We start from the raw sequence: 22,982 nt of genomic DNA on the forward strand, positions 1-22,982 counted from the left end.
CCCCTAAACCAGAGACTGGGGGCCGTGCCTGGGCAGCTCACTGGGCTGAGAGTCTGGCCCCATGAGCACAGGCCTGCCACCAGGGCCTGCCCCGTGACAGGAGGCGACGGGGAATGGGGGCGGTGCGAGGGGCACAGCCGCGGGCAGACGGCCTCACCAGGACCAGGATGTTGGGCATGACAATGTAGTCGCTCTCCGAGCCTCTGGACCTGTCGGGCTGGAACTGGAAGCTGCGGTACTCGAGGAAGGACACCGTGTCATTGCTGTTGAAGGTGATGTTGCTTTTGTGCCTGAACTCCCTGTAGAGAAGAGCTGCGGGTCAGTGGGCTCCGGCTGCACGGCGTGGCGGTGCCTGCCCAGAGGTGGGGCCGACTCCAGGCTTCCCCGGGGGCCCTCGGGTGACTGCACATCTCCAACCTGACAGCGCCACAGCCAAGCCTCACCACCCCTCGGAGCACCCCAAATCCCGACACGTCCCCTCCACTTGGCCAAGCTGCTTCTGTCAAGCTGCCAAACTCCCATGTCACCTTCTCAGAGAGCCCACTCTGGTCATCTCTAGACGTAAAGCAGAAACACCCTCCACACCCCCTAGGTAGCCCCCTTGATACTAACATCTGACTTTACTTATTCATCTTTAACCAATCCCCCCAACTCGACTGCAGGCACCCCAGTATTTTTTGTCCATTTTGTCCACTTCTGGGTCCCCTGTGCCTAGAACAGTCACCGACACCCAGTAGGTAGGTACTCAATAGACATTTGTTGAATGAATGAGTGAATGCATGCCGCTGATGCTGAGTAGTTTCTGACTCCCAAACCTCAGGCACATTGTTACGTTTTCACGCCAGGTTGCCCAGAACCCCGGTGTGCCTCAAACAGCCAGAACCCTCTTTGCCCATGCCATCCCCAGGAAAGCCAGGGTGGGGTGGGCCACCCCTCAAAGGGTGAACCCCCAGCTCGGCCAGCCATGGTGAAAAGTGCCTTCCCACCAGCCCTCCCGTTCTCCACCCTGGACAAGGTGATTCCGTCCTTAAAACACTCTAGGGGGTGCCCCTGCTCTCAGGCCACACACCTCGGCCTGGCCCACCAGGCCCATGTACCAAGCTCCTTGCTCTTCCATGCCCATGTCCTTCCTACATCCAAGCCTTTGCACACGCAGTGCCCTCCTCCTGGAGCAACCTTCCCTCTCCTGCTTAGCACTGGCTTCTAATTGCACTTACATTTGATTTGGTCCCACGTTCTCAGCAGACAGACAGCATCTGCCTCTTCACCACTGTGTCCTGATGCCTGGCACACAACGAGCAACAGAAAATACCAACTCAACGGAAAAACGGCTCCTGCAGCCTGTGGCCATGCAGCCTCTGTCACGTCCCTCACCTGCTCTCTGCTCTCCAGAGTCCTGCCCTCGACCCCAAACCCCACACAGTGGGGCCGCCACCTCTGAACTCACCTTCCATCCTCTCCCCCAGCCCATTACAGCCAACCACGCTGGCCTCCCTGCTGTTCCTCACACACCACACTCTGTCCGGCCTCAGGGCCTTTGCACTTGCTGTTCCTTCTGCCAGAGACACCTTTCTCCATGGCTCAGTCCCTTGCATAGAAGGCCAGGAGGCCTTGCCAGACCAACACACCAAAGATGCACAGACCCGTGACCCTGCTGCGTTTTACGGCACTTAATACTCACCACCTCCCATCATATGATAGACTCATTTCCTTATTAAATATCTGTCTCCCTCCCTCCCCAGAATGTCAGCTCAGAGAGGCAGGGACCTTTGTCTGTGTTACTCCCTGCTGTTTCCCCAGTGCCTAGCACAGTGGGCAGCACATAGTAGGCGTTCAATAAATGTGCTGAATGAAGGAGTGACTAGGGAAGAACTGTAGGGTGCCACAAGAGCTCAGGTGTGGGGAGTAAGTCCCTGTTTGCCGAGAGACCAGCCCTGTGCATGTGTGCGCGTGTCCCTCTGTCTCTGTCCCATACACCCCTCCCCCTCCCCACATCACAGGTGCCTCGCTGCTCCACACAGAACATCACCAGCACCATCACTCCCCCTCTGCAAACGGCCTGCTTCTGGAACGACCTCTGGGCTCAGCACAGCAGCCCCGCCCCCACCTGCCCCGAGCCCCTGACGCTGCCAGGCCACCTCTGCAGCCCCGCCCTTACCTGTACACGTAGGGCCCCCGCTCCTGCACCTCCGGCTTCTTGCCCTGCAGGATCTCTTTGGGGTTGATGACGTCGAAGAAGTAGATGGACAGGTAGAAAGGGACCGGGATGTCCTTCCACATCCCGAACGACAGGCTGCTGGGGTCGATGCGCACATTCTGGGGGCGAGACACACACGCCGTGAGGAGGGCCAGGACCGCCGCCCGCCTGCGTGCCCGCCACAGGGCTCCGACGGCTGCCCAGAGCGGCCCTGCACCACCAATCCCCACGGTACATTGACAAAGGGGCTTTACATAATTAAAGTTAATAAGTAATCTAGTCATGTTGGTATTTTTTAATGTGTTTTAATAACAATAACAACAGCCTGATCAGGGGACCCTGGCAAATGGGAGCCCCACGCCCCATCTAAAAGAAATAGCTGCTGCTTTATGGCACCATGTGGCCAAATGTATCATTCATTCATTCATTCATTCATTCATTCAACAAATAATTTACTGAGCACCCACTACCTGCCAGGCATTCTTCTAAGAGCTGGGGGTAGGAGAGTGAACAAAGGAGACTGACCCAAATCCCCAACTCTGTGGGACTTTTATTCTACTAGGGGAAAGGCAGGGACTAAACAATTAGGGCGCAATGGGTGCCACACGGCAGAGAGTCACGAAAACAAAGCAAGGACAAGAAGAGAACTGTAATTGTAAACAGAGCAGTCGGGTAGGTGAACTATAAATAAAAACAAAGAAGCAAACCAAGACAAACACTAAACGCAGTCAGGGGAAGCACATGGATTTGGTGGGGTAAGTCCATGTAGGAACAACAGCCAGTGCAAAGGCCCTGAGGCAGGGTGTTGCTGGGACAGAGAGCGTGGGAACAGCAAGGAGGCCAGTGTGGCTAGGGCACAGCCTGTGAGGAGGTGAGCAGGAGATGAGAACAAGAGCAGGGGTCCAAGAAAAGCCAGAAATACAGAAATCTATATGAAATCTCCTGATGCATAAAGCTTGGCAAAACTTGATTCTCTTAAAGGGCCAAAGGAAACAGGCCAGAAGCCCTTGGCAAGTCCCTCTGTCAAATACACTGGCCTCTAATCCCTGCTTTGCTCCTCAGCTCCACAGTGCCTGCCCGTGTCACAGGGAGGTCCCTCCAGCGCCACCCAACCCACCCACCCCCTAGTCCAGCCATATCACTGGCCCCAACCAGGCTCATGTCCCCTCAGAGCCAGGCCCAGGGGAGTGACCAGCCCATCAGATAGATGCCAATGTCACAAAGCTGGGCATCCGAGCGGCTTGCATCACCTTCCAACGTCTTTTGAACATGGGCTTTGAGGACAAGGACAGCCACCCCCACGCTCCCCAAATGGCCAGAACCAATAGGCAGAGGCTCTGGAGGAGGCAGAGGGCTGGAGCTGGCCAGTCAGGCCCGGCCCCACTGCCCCAACCAGCTGACTCTGGGAAGCAGCAGATTTGGAGGCAGCCAGACCCCAGGGCCATTAGGGCAAGTCAGTCCCCTCAGTTTTCCCATCTGTACAAGGGGCTAGTGACTCTGCAGTCTCAGCTGCAATTCATTTGACCTACACAACATTTAAATGAAGAAAAGTTGAATTCATTCCCAAGAATAAAAAACTAGGAGAGATTTAACTTAAAATTTGGATTTGTAGGTTTCTCTTGAAAATATCAGATCAAAGACTTGCCTTCAGAGGTTAATAACTGTCTAGTGATAAACACGTCCTCCTAACAGCTGTGGGAGGCACAAGGATCATTTTTATGACCGGAGGATCCAATAGGTGCAAATAAAGGTAAGTAATAAACACAATACCGTGTTTCCCCAGAACAAGACCTCCTGCGAAAATCAGACCCAGTTAAGATCATCAGCCAGCCGGATGCATTTAGTACATTATAACGACGTTCCAGAAGAAGACGACATGACTGTATTTGAATAAATGTAGATCACTGTACAGGAAAAAATAAGACATCCCCTGAAAATACGCCCTAATGTGTCTTTTGGAGGAAAAATTAATATACGACCCGGTCTTATTTTCAGGGAAACACTGTATAAGACCCGGTCTTATTTTCAGGGAAACACCGTATAAGACCCGGTCTTATTTTCAGGGAAACACGGCAGGAACAAAGCAATGAAATGAGCATTTTCCAGGTGCACCTCATGGCAGGCCTTGTTCTGGACTCTTCACTGCACCTCCCTGACCAGCACCACGCCCCTTGGAGGCAGCCACTCTAAGTATTATTTGTTTGTTTCCTCCTCACTTTTCCTGAAGACGTAAGTGAATGAGGCCTCCGCAGGCTGTTTTCCCAGTATTCCCAGTCCCCCGACCTTTGGCCAGAAAGGTCCTGTTTTTCCGTGTGCGGAGGGGAAGCGGGGAGCCTGGGTCCACAGTGACAGATTATTGCTGATCCCTTCAGTGTGAAGCAAAGGCCACAAGCCTGGGGCTGGGGGGCAACCCTGCTGCTCCTCTCCCAAAATGAAGGCAGGGAGGGGAAGTCAGTGTGTAGCCCTTTCAGCCCCAGCTCTGCAGTGCAAGGGCTAGGAGGCCCGTCCGTGGGGTGTCCGGGAGAAGTGGGAACAGAGGTGGGGGTCCCCATGTGCCCGCTGTGGGAGGGGAAGGCCCCCTGCTCAGTCCTAACAATAACAAGCCATCTGGGAACCGAGAGAACAACTGTGGTAAGTGTGGTGAACTGATGCAGTCACCCCCAAACCAAAGGCAACAGCTGCTACCCCTCCAGGCCCCTGAGATCCTGAGGGCTGTTTTTCCAGATCCTCCCATGTTTCATGAGATACCCGAAATCCAGATCTTTCTATGGAATCTCCCCATTGTTTCAGTATCAACAGCTTATTTTTCAAAATCGAACACAGCTAAGAGCCCAATCGCACATCTTCGGGCCACAGCGGGCCCACGGGCCACCCCGATGCCAAGCCGACATCATCTTCTGGAGGTGGGTGACCTCCATGTGTTACAGGTGGGGACACTGAAGACCCGAGAAGCTGCATGGCTCTCGCCAGACCCCTCAATGAGTCTAAGATCAGAGGAGATTCCCCCCAGTCCCCTTCAGCACAGGCTTGGCGAGTGAAATTCAGACCTCAGCCTGGAGACTGCTGGCAGGAGGGGGCGGTCACCCAGGAAGGAAATCCTCAAATTCTAACCAGAAAGAACAAAGGCCCACAGGCAGGCGTAGCAGAGGGAGGTGGTCCCGTCATGCCCTCTCTACCATCCCCTCACCCACAGGAAAGACACAGAGGGCTGGTAACTAGGGGTCTGCTTCTTAGCACGCTCTTCCAGGAGAAAAGGTAACATGAGTCCCAGTTTCCTTCTTGCTGTGTGTGCGTGATAAGAACACGTAAGATCTACCCTCTCAGCAAATATTTAAGTACACAACGCAGAACTGTCCACCACAGGCACAGTGGTGTACGGAAGTCTCCAGGACTCACTCATCTTGCATAACTAAAACAATAATAATAACAGCCGTCGTTAATCAAGAGTGTGGGAGGAACGGTTGGAGGTGACGGATATGTTCACGCATAGACTGTGCCAATGGTGTCACAGGTGTACACTTCTCTCCAAACTCATCGAGTTGTATACATTACATATGTACAGCTTTTTAAATGTCAATCATACCTCAATAAAATGGTTTTAAAAAAAAAAGTTTCGAGTTCCTGCTTCCCTGCCCCCACCGTTTCTTGGCAAAGGCAGCTGGGCCGGAGAAGCCTCTGGAATCCCAGAATCCCATCCTCACCCACTGGCCTGATCACCCTGCTTTGGGGATAAATTGGCCAAACTAGTGAGTCACCAGACAAAGCCTCGTGTCTCTCTCTTTCTCTCCAACAGATGGGAATCTGGGGCACTGGGGTTCCATCCCATTTCATGGGCTCTTGTCCACAGGGAACGTTTGACGATTGCCTTCCAGCTGGGTGACTGACAGTGGACAAGTCACTGATCCTCTCTGCATTCAGTTTTCTCATCCATAAAATAGGTGTAACGATAGCATCCACCTCATAGGGCTGGCGTGAGGTTTTAACAAACTCACAGAGGTGAAGTGCTCAGAGCAGGGCCCGGCAGAACCCAGGGCATCTGGGCTGAAGTGGACGGGCATCTGGGCTGAAGTGGACGGTCACCTGGCATGAAGTGAGCGACCCTCCTGCCCCGTTGCTGCCCCACACCCACCTCAGGTGGGGGCCGGACTTTGCACTGCTTTTGATTTGCAGGACAGCTCTCTCCTCACACACCAACAGGGGCATCTGGACCAGGCAGCTGATTAGATAACAGTACGCTGGCCAAGATCACAGCCTTTTGCCTAAGTAGCTGATTCTATCCCAGCCCCCTCCCCCAAGGTCAAAGATTCTATCCCTGCCGCCTCCCCCAAGGTCAAAGATCACAGCCTGGAACACAAAGACTGGGAAAGAGGGACAAAGCGATCCCTCCCCTCGTTGGATGCCACTCTCTCTTACCCAACCCATTCCTGACCCATCAGGAGGGCTGCCTAGAAGGGGGGCCTTGTGAGCTAGGCTTTCTCAGGAAAAGAAGATGGGGGAAGGGGGTGTTTTGGTCCTGGGATACAGCTTGTGCAAAGGCCAGGAAGGAAGCCTTTAAAGCATGACTTACCTAAGCAAACAGGCCAATAACAAACATGTTTTTAAAACAACCCGAATGTCCCTCAAAACTGCCATGTACCCCAACAACGGAACAACACTCAGTAATAAAAAGGAACCAACTACTGGTCAATGCCACGACGACAAGGTGAGCCTCAAAAGCGTATGTTAAGTAGAAGAAAGTCAGAAACGAACAGCTACACACTGTTATGGTTTCATCCACATGACATGCTGGAAAGAGGAAAACCATAGGAATGGAAACCAGATCAGAGGTTGCCCGGGGCTGGGGGCAGTGGCCGTGCACTGACGGCAAAAGGGCATCAGGAAACTAGTGGGGTGATTAGAATGTCTCAGATCTTAATTTCGGTTGCCACGCAGCTGGGTTGTATATATTGATAAAACTCATCAAACTGTACATTTAAGAAGGACGTCACACAGGTACCTTGAAGACATTACGCTAACATCTTCCACAGTGTAACTGAGGCACGATTCGTACACTACACAATTCACCCACTTGAAGTGTACAGCTCAATGGTGTGAGCATAGTCACAGTCGTGCAACCACACCACTGTGCTTCCAGAATATTTTCATTATAAAACAAAATCTGCTACCCACAGTGGCCTCCTGTCCCTCCCTCAGCCCCTGGCAACCCCTGATCTACTTTCTGTCCCTATGGATTTGCCTTTTCTCAGATACACAGAATCACAGGAGTCTTTGTATGTGCCCATAATGCTCTCTTTCTCGAAAAACAACCCGCAGGGATACAAAGGCCACACATGGCTTCTTTCACTTGTTTTTTCAAGGTCCGCAACATCCATCCACTGTAAGTGGAGTCTGTTGTTTTATCAAATGTATACACCCCGCCAAAATCAGGAAGGACAGGGAACACCTGCGTCACAGCTGTTAACGAAGGGTCTGTATGAACATGCCTACGAGCACTGTATTTATTCATTATTCACAGCAGCCAAAAGGCAGAGGCGGCCCAAGGAGCCATCGACGGATGAATGGAGGCATCCAATGTGGTCTGTCCATCCAACGGAATATTATTTAGCCTTAAAAAGGAGTGAAGCGCGGACACAGGCTACAACACGGATGAACCTGGAAGGCACGTGAAATAAGCCAGACGTGGAGAAACACATAGTATGGGATTCCGTTTACGAGAAGTGTCCAGAACAGGCAAATCCATAGAGACCGAAAGCAGGCTGGTGGCCAGTGGAGGATGCAGAATGACTGATGAACGGGGACAGGGCTTCCTTTGGGGTGATGACGATGGTCTAGAACCAGATAATGGTACTGGTTGCATGCCATTGTCAATGTACGAAAAGCCACTATATTGTACACTTTTAACGGATTTAAATGGACAGTTTTATGCTAAGTGAATCTTAACACAATTTCTTACGAAAAGATTTAACTGCAAATTAAAACAAGCTATTTCCCAGAAGGTGCACACAAATTACAACTGAGAAAATCAAGTGCAGACTAAGATGTGGAGAAACGGACTTGACTTGCCCGTTTGCAGATGAGTCGGCACCTGGGGGAGCGGTGGGTGTGTCCTAACAGGGAGGAGAATGTGAATGTGAGCACAGCCCCACGCCTACCTCCGGGGCCCCTGCTCAGCAGGGGACATGAATACTGGCTTTCAGACACTGCCTGCCACCCCTAGGACCACAAACTGTACACCTGGAGTGACTGAAACGGAAGCTTCAAAAAGTATAGCCTCGTTCCCAGCGTGTCTCTTATACTCCAAGTAGATTATTTCCTACTGTGATATTCTGTCCTGTTCCATTCTGCTTTTAACATGCTGGTTCCCACTCCCCCCAATCTTTCCCAACCTGCTATTGGGTCACAACCCAGTTTGACAGCTCTGCCTTCAAGAAAGCCCCACATGCATTCAAGAGGACTGCAAAAGAATTGTCGAATCTCAGGAGAAGAACAGCCAGTTCAGCAGGCCCTCAGCAAAGAAAATTAGGCTTCCACACAAACCACAGAGGGCAAAACGAACTAAGCAGATCTGCTGAGATAAGTCTCAAAGGCAGAATCTTCAGAGAAAAAAAGGCAAGCTGTGGAAAAGTACAGTCAATAGTGACCTCTTTACGTGGATTTTTCAAACACACAAAACAAGGTGTAACATTTTGTTCCTTGAAAAGGAGCCCAAAAGCTCCTTTGGCCTCCTTTGGCCTCCACATTGGCCTGCAAGCCCCTCCATCTGCTCTCTCCAGGCCCCATGTGCTGTCATGGTCCCTGTCACTCAGCCCAGCCACGCTGGCCTCCTTGCTGTCCCTTGTGTATGCAGGCACACTCCTGCCCCAGGGCTTTTGCACTGGCTGTAATCTCTGCCTTCAATGCTCTTCCAGAGGTAGCCACATGGTCAAATCTCTCACCCCTTCCCATCTTTGCTCACGTGCCCCCAGTCTCAGGAAGGCCCCCCCACACCCCCAAATTCCTGAACTCCCTTAACCTGTTTTTCCCATGGTCCTCGTCCCCTTCCAGCACACACTGTAATTAATTATGTCTCTAGTTCTTCATCAGCGTCCCCTGCTGGACCGTAAACCCACGAGGACAGAACCCTCATCTGCTGTGTTCACTGGTGTATCTGCAGGACCTCCAGCAGCGCCGGGCGCCCAGCAGGCCTTCAGCCAGTGTCTGCCGAGGGAGGCAGCGACAGGAGCTCTGACACAGACCACGGGGAAGCCATCTAGACAGTGCTGAGGATGCTTACTCCTGTACGTTTTAATAGCTCACATTTAAGAGTAAAATTTAAAAAGTAAAAATACACAGAGCGTACGGCCCGTTTGGGGTCCAGCTTGAGCCAAGGCAGCAGCTCAGTAAACGTGTGATGAGAAAATAACGAAAATTTCAGACACTTATCCTTCGCTATTTCCTATTTTTCAAATAGGTAAATCCTAAAAAATTACAACTTCAGTACAACTTTCTGGCTCAGTGAGCTACCACGGCTCAGGCCACCCTCCCATCTGAGGGTGGTCACAACAGGCCCCTCTGCCAGCACCATCTCCTTTCCAGGCCGGCGATGCTGGGAAGCGGTCCCAAAGCCCGGCGGTTGGGGGTCGGGGGTACAGGGGGGCAGCCTTGCGCTTCCCAATGGAGGCAGGAACGAGGCCCAAGGAAAAAAACTCAAACCAGAAGGATAGTGACACAGCCGGCCATTATGTCAGAGGGGGCAGCCTAGGAAGGCCACTCTGAGGTGACACTCCACTGAGACGGGCAGAGAAGTTACTCTCCAGAAACCACCGACGTGTTAAGAAAAACATTTTTTTTTAAATATCATACGTTAGCTATTCTAGATGCATGTGCCATTTTCAGTAGTGGAATCGTTCTTATTTTCACTTATTCAACACACATGGGTCCTGTTCTCTGTTTGAAGAAGCCCAGTGTAGGAATTCTCAGAGAGGGACACTCATGGTTACCCAGAGATTTTATACTGATCACAGGCTAAGGGGATGTGCTGGGTGAAAAAGGAGACACCACTCATCTCACCACCTGTTCCTTACTCACTTTTTTAATATTAATAGGTGGCTACTAGAAACTTTCAAATCACACAGGCTCACATTTGGGGTCTGCACCCTAGTTCTGTGGTGGGCACTGGTGTGGACAGACCTGATTGGACCCCACCTCCATCACTTCCTAGCTGTGTGGCCGCCAGCAAGAGACTCCCAGCTTGGTGCCTCAGTTTCCTCATCTGGGATGGTGATAGCCACGAGGTGGCAAGGTCGGGGATGAGATTTAGAGACAGCACAGCAAGTGCGCACAGTAGGTGCTTAATGTGAAGAAGCTGAGGTTACCACTGGCTTCCCGCCACCTTCAGCTGTGAACTCCTGTCCTGTCCATCCAAGGCCTCACCTCAGTTCCCTGATCCAAATGTCCCGTGTTCTCCAACACGCGCCCATGCCGGGAAGGCCACCTGCTCACTGCCTCCCACACACACACCTCTCTACTCCTGCCTCCCACAAATCCAAAACCCCACTCACCAGGTGCCACCTCCTCCATGGAACCTTTGGGAACTACCTACAATGAGCCTGCTCTGATCTAATTAGGATCCCAGTTCATTCTTTGCACAATTACCCATCCCTGCTAGAGGCTATACCAGGAATTAAAACACGCAAAGATGAACAAGACAGGGCTCCTGCCCCAAGAAGCTGGGGGAGAATTGGGGAGCAGGAGAATCGTATCAACCATCTGTATAGCTAAGAAAACACTTCTGCCTCCTCCACCTCATTAAATTTTCAAAGGCTCATTTCACAGATGTGGCCACTGAGGCTTGAAGGCCAAATGTCTACCCGAAGCCACGGGTGCAGGGAAGGACTAAGCCTCGGGTTCTGTGTCCACATGCAGGCCTGTGTCCTCAAACTTCTCTGCTAGGCCTTCCCACTGGGCTCGGAGCACAGGTCACAAATTAATCATTAACTTGACCTGGCCGATGAATTACAAAACCTAATTTGTTTCCCAGTGATAAGAGAAAACAGGCTGAAACACACCTCTCAGCAGATGAGCCAAGAGGCCAATTCGTCCATAGGAGGCCATTTCTGGGACAGGACCAGACCCTAGCCACTCCAGACGGGGCAGTAAGTCACTTACCGCCCTCTGGATCTGAGGGTTACAGAGGCATCCCTGCTCTACGGGGACCGTGAACTCTGAGAGGACTCCGGCCTGGGCTGATTCAATCTGGGGCTGAGACCACACCCTTGGCTAATGTTCTAATGTCTTTAGATTTTAAAGGCTCCGAGAATTTAAAAAGAAACACAAACTTTTTATAGAAAACTCAAGCCTGTTGCTAAGGCAACAGAGTTGTTTGCTTAAGTTAAGGAGTTGAGTCATCCTGGACTCCTCAGTTACCTCCCACCCAACACCCTCCCATCAGCAAGTCTTGGCGGCTCTCTCTCTAAGACACACCTGAAATCTGTTCGCTTCTCTGCAGCAGCACCCTGGCTCCTCACCTGCTTGGACCAATGCAGTCACCTCTTCACTGGTTTTCCAGCTTCTGCTCTTGCCGTTGGTCTATTCCCCCTCACAGAATCAGACTTATCCATAAACAAGCTGAAGCAGCGTGGTCTCCTGCGTGTGGAGCTTGGGGGGCAACATGTGCTTATAAGTTTCATCCATGTCACGTGGATGAAATTTCACGTCATTCCCCTGCTCCAACACTTCCTATGGCTCCCTACTTATCTCAGAATAAAATCCGAATCTCTGACAGTCACCTATGAGGTCTTGCGCCATCTGGGGACAAGCCTCCCGCCAATGCCCACATAGGTGACCCCCTAACTTCTTAAATCTAAAGTCACCTTCTCAATGAGACCTTCCTTGAACACTTTTCACTCCCTCAACAATATTTACTCAGTTCCCACTCCATGTCAGGCTCTGTTCTAGGCCTGGGGACTGCAGCAGTGGATAACATGGACAAAAACAGCACCTTTCTAAAGTAGCCATTCCCCCATCACATTCTATCCATCACCCTATTTTGTCTTCCTGGCATTATCAACATCAGAAAATCCTATGTATTAGTTGACAGGTACCCCCTTTCTGCTGCCTGGATTGCCGTCATGATGCATGGAGCTAGCACCTTGGGTCACGAGGCAACCTTGAGAATGGAAGCCACACACCAAGGATGGAGGAGCAGAAAGATAGGAGATTAGATTCCTGTGACTGCATGGAGTCACCCCAGCAGCCCTGGGCAGCCTATCAGAGAAAGAAATGTCCATTAATCTCACAGCGAGATCCTGCGCCATACACCAGAAGAGCTAAAGTGAAAAAGGCTGACAATAACAAATGCTGACGTGGACGTGGACCCAGCAGACGCTCACACACTGCTGGTGGAAGTGTAAATGCGGACATCACTCTGGAAACGTGGAAGCAGTAGCCACCAAATGGAACATACGTGTACCCCACGATGTGGCAATCCCGCTCCCCGTGTTTATCGCAGAGAACTGAAAACGAACGTCCACACAGTGATTGTTCACGACTGTTTACAGCAGCTCTTCATAAGAGTCCCAAACTGAAACCATCCGATGCCCTCAAACAAGTGAATGGATGACAAAAGCTGGCACTCACACAATGGGCTGTCACTCAGCAAAGACAGGGCGTGGACAATGGGTGCCCACCTGACATGGATGGAACTTACAAGCACATGTTGCCCCCCACACGCAGGCGCCACACGCAGGAGACCACACTGCGTCAGCCTATTTATGTGACGAGAGCCTTCCACACGTGAGCCACCACAGCAAGCGTGCGTACCTACGGGAAATGCGCCCTCTGCACCTCAGATTGGGTACTTTCTTGTATGGGTGTTAAATTTCGACTTTTGCAAAAGAAAACAGAGTTTTCATCATGGAACTGTGTGCTTTTAAGATGGTTAGCACACCCGTGAGTGGCTCCTTGGCCCAGAAAGGCCCAAACTCTCGCCTGCCCCCAGGAGACCAGGGAGGAGAGAGATGGGAGGCCTGGGGACCCTCCCCACAAGCAAAGGGACCCAGACCTATGGACAGGATGCTCAGGCGACCCTCACCCCCTCTGACGTGCAGCCTCTCCGTCCTTCTGAGTGGGCAGGACACACTCTGGGTGGCTTCTTTCAAGTAGCCCAGCAGGGGCCTTTGTCCTTGCACCTGAGAACTGCAGAGCAAGCCCCTTCCAGGCTAAAAACTGCCACCTCCTCCTCCTGACTTCTGAGACCAAATGACAGCCTGGCTTGACAGTGACACAAGGGTGTCAGAACACAAACTGAGGCACACCCCAAAACAAGCCCAGCCTGCTGCATCCTCACCCAGAACACCAGGGGGGCTGAGGGGCCCTGGAAGGCCAGCCTACCCACTCCCGAACCGGGAGGTCTCGCCGAAGGAGGCCTCAGAGAGCCAACAGGTTTCCACAGACAGGTTGGGGAGAGCAAAGCCCAAAGGTCATAGAGACTCGGGGGCCGTAGGAGTCCCAGGGAGCTTCCTGGCTGGGCAGGGACCAACTAACCACTGAGCCACACTCCCTTGGCCCCCACAAAGGACCCAACTGCAAGGGGCGGAGGGCCAGGTGGAAGCCCCTGGAGGTGGAGGCCCCAGGGAATTTCTCCACAGTTACACAGGTTCATTCATCATTTCAAAAGCTCAACATTCCACCTCAGAATTAGTTTTGGTGCAACAATAGTGCTATTGTCACAGCTCGTGGAGGGGAGTGCAGGGTTCGTTTGCTTTGTGTTATTGTTGCTTACTCTGTACCGGTGTCGAGCAGTGCTTCTCCAAGGGTGGTCTCCGGATCAGCAGCATTCCTTATTGCCTGGAAACTTGATGGAAATGCAGTTTCTCAGGCCCTGTCTCAGACCTGCAGACTCAGAAACTCCGGGGAAGGGGCCCAGCCATCTGCGTTTTAACAAGCCCCCGGGGGATTGAACAGCATGATAAAGTCAGAGAACCACCGCATTAGAGACAGAGATGAAATAATGTCCCTCGGGAAAGGGGAAGTGAATGGGGTGATGGTCCATGTGAAACTAGAGGGCACGTAACCTGATGTCTATGAAGGCAGGTAAGGGGGCACATGGCAAGCGTCATACTGTTCTGTTTTTACGGACGTTTGAAATTTTTCATAACAAGTTTTTTCAATCACTTAAGATCTCTTAAACAACCCCCCAAAAACAACAACAACACAGACGGGTCTTCCTGAAGCCCACTCCACAAACTGTCAGCCCACGGGTCAGAGCTGGACAGTGGATAAGTTTTAAATCATGTGGTATTTTGAAATATTAGCATTTGTTCACAATTATCTTAAAAAGAGCAGATCAGTTCCGGATTTCAGGCTTTTTCTGAAAAACTGGGAGGGGCACCAGCACTGGGCCTGCATCCCCACAGGGTCACAGGCTGCTGGGCTGAGCAGCAGCTGCTCTGTAGACAGAGCTGGCCCCCCAGCTGGCCACAGGCCCCACCGCTCCCTGTCGCCTCACACCAGGCTTCTCCATTCATTTGTGTTGCCTGTATGGCCCTTACAGGTAACTGAGTTTGCAATCCCTGTGCTACAGTAACACAGGAGGAGAACACAGCATTCCTCCATTCATCCATTCACTCATTCATCATGTACACGTCCTACATCCCAGCAATCCCATTCCTAGCTGTGACCTAAGGGAAATGAAAACGTATGTCCACACAAGGACTTACACACGTGTCCCCAGTGGGTTTATTCTTGGTAGCCCCAAACTGGAACCAGCCCCAATATTAGCTAGCACATCACGGAGGTACCTCCACACAGCACTGGGCAGGCGCAGCCACGCGCGACGTGGGTGACACTCACAAAGCCACTGTTGGGCAAAGAAAAGCCAGATCGCACGAGGAGCTGTGGTCAGCACGACTCCACTTTGACAAAACCAGGTAAGACTAAGCTTTGCGGTAAGACGTGGCTACCCTTGGGGTGGGTAGTGACTGGGAGGGGTGACCACACGGGGGTTCTGGGGTGCTGCTGTTCCTTGATCTGGTGCTGGTGACTTGCGTTTGTTCAGCAGTGAAAATTCTGTGTGCCTGATGGGCATTTACAGGGCGCCAGGCCACACCCTGCATGAGCATTTGACGCACATGTGGCAGTGCTGCAGCCCACCCTAAGGCCACCTCTATGCCCTCCCCCACTAGGAGAACCCTAACGTGCTTCCACTATCGGGCAGAAAACCCTAAATCTCAGGGAAAAGGGGCCCAGACTAGTCCATGACCGTGTTCTAGCCAATGAGAAGGAAAGGCAAGTCTGTTGTGAAAGAGGGAGACCTGAACAGAGCCCTCTCACTGCACCATCCATCCTTCAGGCTTGGAGTGGTATGTGTGGTGGTGATGCCTGGTGCTGTGGCAGCCATCATGACACCATGAGGGCAACGCCAAGAGAGTGGCGCAGACACTGACCCAGCGCCCTGACATGACTGAACTGCAGACCAGATCTGGAAACACCTACCAACTCCAGTCTCTTATGAAGCATAATAAACGTCTTTATTATACCAGACATTCAGAAGCAGGTTTCATGTTGCTTGTGGTCCAAAACATCCCAGCAGAAGCACTGCTTTCTTTCATTTAAACCTGGCAATTCGTCTATGAAGTAGGTACCATTCATTATTCACTGTGCTTTATAGATGAGGAAACCGAGGCACAGGGAGACGAAACCACTAACTTGCCCGAGGGCACAACCCTAGCAGAGGCTCCGGGCTGGCTTCTCCCAAAGCCTGTGCTCTAACCACTGTATTTTACTGCCTTAGGAAAGTCTCACCCCAGGTGTGAATGAATGAGGAGGCTCAAAGGTAAGTGAGGAGCCTGCAGGGAAGCACGCACAGTTCTAACCCCAGCCCCGGGCAAATTAAGGACCAGCTCACCTCCACCCCCCATATCAGGGCCTTGTCCAGACCCCCAACTACACTGCCATGACGGGACCTGCAGGCAGCCCGTCTGTCCACGTTCTGTGGCAGGCAAAGGATCTTTCAGGGCTCCTTCCAGCCCCCCTTTTCCCACATAAGTCAGGCAGAGGAAAACCCTTCTTTCAGACACTAACTCCACTCCAATAATAAAACTGGTGGTTTTCAAGCAAGAAAGCGTTCAGCAACCTACAGCCCGTGAGCCAAATCTGGCCAGGTGCCTGTTGCCATTCATGCCTGAAGCTAACAATGGTTTGAAACTTTTAAATGTTTGGAAAAATAATAGAAGAATCCTACCTCATGACATGGGAAAGTTCTATGAAATTCACGCTTCAGTATCCATAATAAAGCTGCAGTGGACATAGCCACGCCCATTCACGGATGTACTGTCTGCGGCAACCTTTCACTACAGCAGCAGAGCCAAGCCGTTGAGACAGAACCTGTTTGGCCTGCAAAGCCGAGAATATTTACATTTGCACCATTACAAAGTGTGCTTAGCCCGGTCTTCTCCACCTCAGCCCCCTGATTGGCCAGATGAAGACGTGAGCATGTCCCCCTCCTCCCCAATGGCAGTGCAGAGAGAATGAAGCGACCTAGGTCGTGGCCTGCTCTGTACACGGCAGCCGGGTGTAAACGTGCCACAAGGACTATTGATTGCTAAATGAGCCATCCTGCGCTCACCTTGGCCCCGGTCCTGAACACATGGAGAAGCTTGCCAAGGTCACGTGAAATGGGGCAACAGTGTTTCAAGCCTGTAGGAATGAGAAGTTCAGGGCTGCCTCCTCCAAAGGATTAATCTTTTGCAAGAGGCTCAGCGTGTTGTAATACCCTGCAGCCAATAGTCTGAGCCGTCTAATAGTCTGGTCGACCGTCTACAAAAGCAACCATGCCACCAGTGGGGCAGGTGGCGCTGGTGGTGACACCCACTCGGGTTAAAGCCCACCACAGCTTTGTTTTTTTCATTGTGGCAAAATACTCATAACATAAATGGACCATCTTAACCATTTCTAAGCACACACAGTTCCGTGGCACTAAGTACATTCACATTGTTGTGCAACCATCACCACCGTCCATCTCTAGGGCTTTATCTTCCCAACTGAAACTCTGTAATTATTAAACACTGACTCCTCATGTCCTCTCCTCCAGACCCTGGCACCCACCACTTCTACTTTCTGTCTTGATGAATTTGACTCCTCTTAAGTACGTGGTATGCGTGGAATCATGGCATTGTTTGTCCTTTTTGTGGACTGGCTTAATTTCACTGAGCATAATGTCCTCGAGGCTTATCCACGTTGTAGCCTGTGTGTCAGAATTTCCTTCCTATTTAAGGCTGAATCATACTCCATTGCATGGGGAGATCACATTTTGTTTACCCATCATTTGTCGAGGGACACTTGTGCTGCTTCCGCTCGTTGGCCGGCGTGAGGAACACCGCTGTGACTATGGATGTCCCGACATCTCTGGGAGACCCTGCTTTCACTTCTTGTGGGTGTCTACTCAGAAGCAGAATTGCTAGGTCATATGGTAATTCTATTTGCAGCTTTTTGAGGAACTGCCAGGCTCTTTCCCACAGCGGCAGCACCATTTCACCTTCCTACCAACAGTGCAAAGGCTCCAATTTCTCCACATCCTCACCAACAGTTGTTAGTTTTTCGACAGTGTCCATCCTGATGGCGGTGAGGTGGTATCTCCTGGTAGATCTGACCTGCATCTCCCTAATGACTAGTGATGCTGAGCCTCTCCTCGTGTGCTTCTTGGTCATTTGTACGTCTTCTTTGGAGAAATCTCTGTGAAGTCCTCGGCCTATTTTTAAACTGGGTTGTGTTGTTGTTGTTGTTGTTTTGTCCTACCGAGAACTGAAGACAGATTTCAGGCCCCCACGCTCCATCTACTCTTGACTGCCCTCCCCGGTCTTTCCCTCTTGGGAAACAGCTCCACCATCCACGAAGCCCCTCTAACAGAAGGCTAAGACGCGTCCTATTTCTCTCCTTCCCTCACACTCACATTCAGTCCATCAGCCCACCCTGTTGACTCTCCCTGCAAGAGAAATCTCAAATGTGTTCCTTCCTTCCAATGTCACTGCCTTCACCCTGGCCCAAGCCACCGTCCTCTCGCCTCCTCGCTGGTCTCCCCACTTCCACCCCGACACCCCAACACTCCTTTCTCCCCAAGCAGCCGAGGGCTCTGTAAGACATCAATCAGATCATGGTTGTCCCCTGCCTAGAATGCTCCAATGGTGTCCCAAGGAATTGAAACCACATCTAAACCACTCACTGTGTCCTGCAATGCCCCCACTTGCCTCCCCCTCTCAGCACTGTTTCCCTGTCCATTCTCCCCAACCGCACTGGCCTGTTTCCTGTTCTTCCAATTCAGTCAGCAACTTTCCATCTCCAGGCCCTGGCACTTGCTGTGCCCGCTGCCTGGCAGGCAGTGCCTAAGCCTGACTGCTCCTCAGCTCAAACAGTCCCTTCAGAGAGAGGCCCTCCCGGCCACCCCACCCTAAGGAGACCCTTGATGTCAGCTCCCCTGCCCTAGTCCCTGCAGAGCGCTTACTGCATGCGAGCAAGTCTTCGGAGTCTTTTGTGTGTGTCTTTATTTGCTTGTTTGTGGGCTGTCCCTCCTGCTAGAATATCGGCTACTGAGAGCAGGTTCTGGTCTGGTGTGTCCACGACTGCAGCTCCCACACCTGGCACGACACCCAGCACACAGGTGTGCTCAGTACACACGTGCTGAACGAATGCGCGACCTTCCCGACCACTTGGGTGCTTGAGGGTCCCTCCTTCTCACAGACCACTAGGCTGGTTCAGGAAGGGGCTGCCCAGAGCCAGTCACCACTGGGGTTGGTCCCATCTGTCCACGGGGACTGTCATTATAGTGACCCCTTCGCAGTGTCTACAGAGACAGCTGGTGATGAATGTGACGTGTCACACCTAGCCGGGAGCGAGGGGGCTCTCTGCTAACACTCACTCCTGTCCACGTGATGGGCACCTGGAGCCTCCGGGCCTCACCTACTGCGGGTCAGCCAGACCACATGCTGTGAGTGCTCCAGAAAAGTCGAGATTTCTGCAGAAATGCAAGCCTGCTTCTTACCACATCCAAAACCAGTAAGAGGACTCAAAGAACCCTGCCTCCCCAGAGTGGGAGAATATCTCAAATCTCAGCTGGACTCTGTCCTAGCCCCTGTCCTTTCTCCCTGCCCCCACCAAGGACACAGGTGGCCATGACAGCAGACAGCTATGCCACACTTATCTGTACTCCCCGACCATGCATCACAGCTGCCAGAGCCCAAGGGAGTGTGGAGGTCAGCGACGTCAATCCTTGAGTCTTACAGGAAAGAACGGCAAGAGCCAGTCTCCCAGCCTTGGCCACGGTCACTGCAACCTCCGCTCCCCACGCCCTGGGCCACGCTGGGCTTGCCGCCCTCCTGTTCCAGGTTCCCTGCACACACACCCCCCACCAGGAGTGGGCAGTGCTCGAAACACTGTGCTCTCTGAGTCCTCATGACAGCTCTACCAAACGGACGTTCGCATCATCACGTCTTACAGACGGGGAAACTGAGGCTAAGAGGGTGGTCACTGCCCCAGGGCTGACAACCTGTGAAGTCAACACTAATGCCACCTTGCAGATAGGGTAACTGAGGCTCAGGGAGATTAGGCCACTGCCCAAGTGTGGGTACAATCTGGGCCATTTTCTTAATCCCCACCCTATATTGCCACATGTATTACGATAATTATAGTCATAAATTATATTTTTAAAATTCTTTTCGTTGTTACCTCACTTGATCAGGTAGAAAGAACAGGCGCTATCGCAGATGAGGAAACTGAGGCAGGAGGCATACGATGGGCCTCAGGCCTCCAGCGTCTCCCAAGCCCCAGATTTCCTCTGTGGACACCTAGATGCTGGACGGCCTCCACAAACTAACTGAATTCATTCCAAAACAAGCTGGCAATTAATATCAAGAACTCCAGCCTGATGCAGCCCCCTCACGGCCCACAGCTGCAGCCAGCTGAATACGCACCAGCGACACCTACGCATGTCCCATCCATCAACCCGTTCACCCGTCACAGCCACCTCTGTACGGCTAGCGCTGTTATCGTCCCAATTTTACAGATAAGGAGACCGACATCTGGAGAAGCCAAGTCGCCTGCCCGCAGCCTCACAGCTGGAAAGCGTCGTCCTGAAAAAAGGCCTGATGACCAGCACAGCTGCTTGAACAGGGCAGCCCCAGGCTGGTGGCTGCCACGCACATCCTCCAAACTGCCACCAAGAAATCCAGATTTGAATGTAAATCTGCCTATCTAAATGCTGGCGACCAATGTCATCTTTCTTTTCTTTTAATAGTAGCGTGGGCCACACAAAACACCTCTCCAGCCAGATCAGGGTCTGTGAGCGGCTCGGCTGCAGCCTTGGGACCAAAAAGTGGGGAGCACAGGAGCTGGTCCAGGCTCTGCTTCTACCATCAGCTGCGTGACCTGAGGCAGGTGCCTCAACCTCTCTGAGCCTCTGTGTCTCCCCACCTGGAAAACAGGCATGACTACGCATCGAAAGCGGGCTGTGAGGATCTGATGCCCTAACACCTGGACCACACACGCAGCTTGGGCTGGTACACAGTAGGTGCTAATCCATGCCTGCTATTGTTCATATCTTCCTTCTTGTGGGGGGTCACATGTAGCCCCTCAAAAGATGTATCTATGAATGGGACTTATTGGGAAAAAGGGTCTTTGCAGATGTAATTAGAGAAACTATCATGGATTATTCGGTGGGTCCTAAATCCAATGACTAGTGCGCTAAGAAGACACAGGGGAGACGGCCACGTGGAGACGAAGGCAATGAATGAAGTGACGCAGCCACAGGCAAAGGGACGCCACAGGCTAAGGGACGCCTGGAGCCACCAGAAGCCACAAGACAGGCAGAGTCCTCCTCTAATGGCTGGGGGAGCACAGCCTGCCGACACCTTGATTTCTGACTTCGGGCCTCGTTTCTATTGTTTTAAAAGACCTGTCTGTGGCCATTTGTTACAACGGCCCCAGCAAACTAACACACTCCCTGAGAAAGTTCCAGGAGACACACAGGCATTTCCAGCAGGAAGGTTTCCCTAAAATGCACCGCAATCCGTGGCCTTCCTTTGTCGTGGCCTTCCTTTGTCGTATCCCAGGGAATAAGGTTTCCCTCCCTCCCTCCCTCCCTCGCCTTTTCACTGCTGTGGCCGTAAACAGGGCAATGCAGCTGTGTCCTCTGCAGGGTCCCATGGACAAAGCCAGCAGGGTGGAGAGGGAGGCCCTGCAGCCTGCCTGGACAAGGGTGAGTTATGTGTCAGAGCAAAGACGTCCCAGACCCACCGGAGGTGCCGAACCCCAAGGAGGAGAAAGGCATGTGGGGCAGGGGCCGTGTGTCCTGGGGGGAGGGTATCCCAGGCCCTGGGCACACAAACATTGTTTTTCAGGAAGGAACTATTAACTGCACATTACTTCTGGGGCAAAGATCCATTGTGGGGCGAGGGAGTGTTCGCTTTTTATGTGGTGCCTCTTTTTTAGAGGTGGTACCCTTTCTCATACTTTCAATTTTTTTTTTTCAACCATACCCGTTTAACTTGATCTTATTTCTGGGCAAGAGCTGGCCCCGCTGAGCACATCCGATCCAGCTGTCACAAGTGACGTTACCTTCCAAGGACACTTGACCTGACCTTTAGTTTGCGAGAGCTGAGAAAATTGGCTTTCAGAAGAAAATCAAGTTCCCAGAAAACCCAAGAACCAGGGTCTGCATTTGAACCTGGAGTCCTGTGGAGCTGAGGGTTAACTCGTGTCCCCCAGAATTCATGTCCACCTGGAACCACAGAATGTGACTTTATTTGGAAATAGTATCTTTGCAGATGTGATCAAGGTAAGGGTCTCGAGATGAGGTCCTCCTGGATCTGGGAGGGGCGGGGCTGAATCCAGTGACAGATAACCCTTATAAGAAAACAGGACAGAGACACACAGAGGGGACGGCCATGTGAGGACAGGTCCTAGGAAATTAACACACACGTACAGTTACGCATTGAGCAGGAGGGGCACCGAAGGTGGCTGTGCAGACGGGGCAGATGGCCGTCGGCCACATCCTCTCCCATCACAACAAGCGTGACCTTCTCAAAAGAAAGGGACCTACGGTCCTCTGTCCTCTCCCTGCGTCTGACCTCAGTCATCGGGAGCCAGAGATTTCTGTTAGACCAAGTGCAATCTCTGGGGTCTAGTCCTTGTTCGCCGTGATCCCCCCAACAAGACCCTCAAACTCTCTGAGCCCTGGGACCCCCTAGTCCAGTCCCCCTACTGACTTACAAAAAAGAAGAAGGTTCAAATTCACAACTCAGAAATGCAAGTCAGAACAACAGCCACGACACACACACACACACACCCATCACAACTGCAGATGCCCTAGAAGACCAGCCGATAGCAGGGGCTGGAGCGACTCTGGGAGGGAATGTCAACAGTGCATTTAATGCAGCGGCTTCCCTACGACCCAGCAATTCCACCCACTGCACCCCAAGGAGGTTCTTGGCAACAATAAGGTGCAAGGTTCCAGGACGTCTGCTGTCTCTGGAGGCAGAAGTGGATGGAACCGGGTAAGTAAACCGTGAAGAACGTGAACTTGGAAATCCAGGCAGCAGCAAGAAACAAGCCAGGTACACACACTGCAATGTGGGTAGATTTCCAAAAGCCTGATGCGAAGGTGGAAGCAGCCCGTGTCCTCCACTGATGGCTGGACAAGTGGAATGTTGTCCGTCCATACAGTGGAATATTACTCAGCCATAAACAGGAACGAAGCACGGACACACGCTCTGACATGGATGAGACTTGAAGACACGATGCTCAGTGAGTCCATGTA

The 22,982-nt window shown here is 52.0% G+C and overlaps 1 protein-coding gene across 6 annotated transcripts in view; it reads right to left on the reverse strand.

Moving 5' to 3' along the window:
* The window catches only part of SCARB1 (scavenger receptor class B member 1), a 63,234-nt gene that overhangs the window by 27,231 nt on the left and 13,021 nt on the right, over window positions 1-22,982 (reverse strand). For all 6 annotated transcript variants that reach the window (XM_019748754.2, XM_019748757.2, XM_074321687.1 and 3 more), the window contains exons 2-3: window positions 2,159-2,316; window positions 158-299 (exon numbers count right to left, since the gene is read on the reverse strand). In XM_019748754.2, the coding sequence (XP_019604313.2) occupies window positions 158-299; window positions 2,159-2,316 (300 nt within the window). The remainder of the gene's footprint in view (window positions 1-157; window positions 300-2,158; window positions 2,317-22,982) is intronic.

This window comes from Rhinolophus sinicus, linkage group LG16, assembly GCF_036562045.2.
Source record: "Rhinolophus sinicus isolate RSC01 linkage group LG16, ASM3656204v1, whole genome shotgun sequence".
NCBI lineage: Eukaryota > Metazoa > Chordata > Mammalia > Chiroptera > Rhinolophidae > Rhinolophus > Rhinolophus sinicus.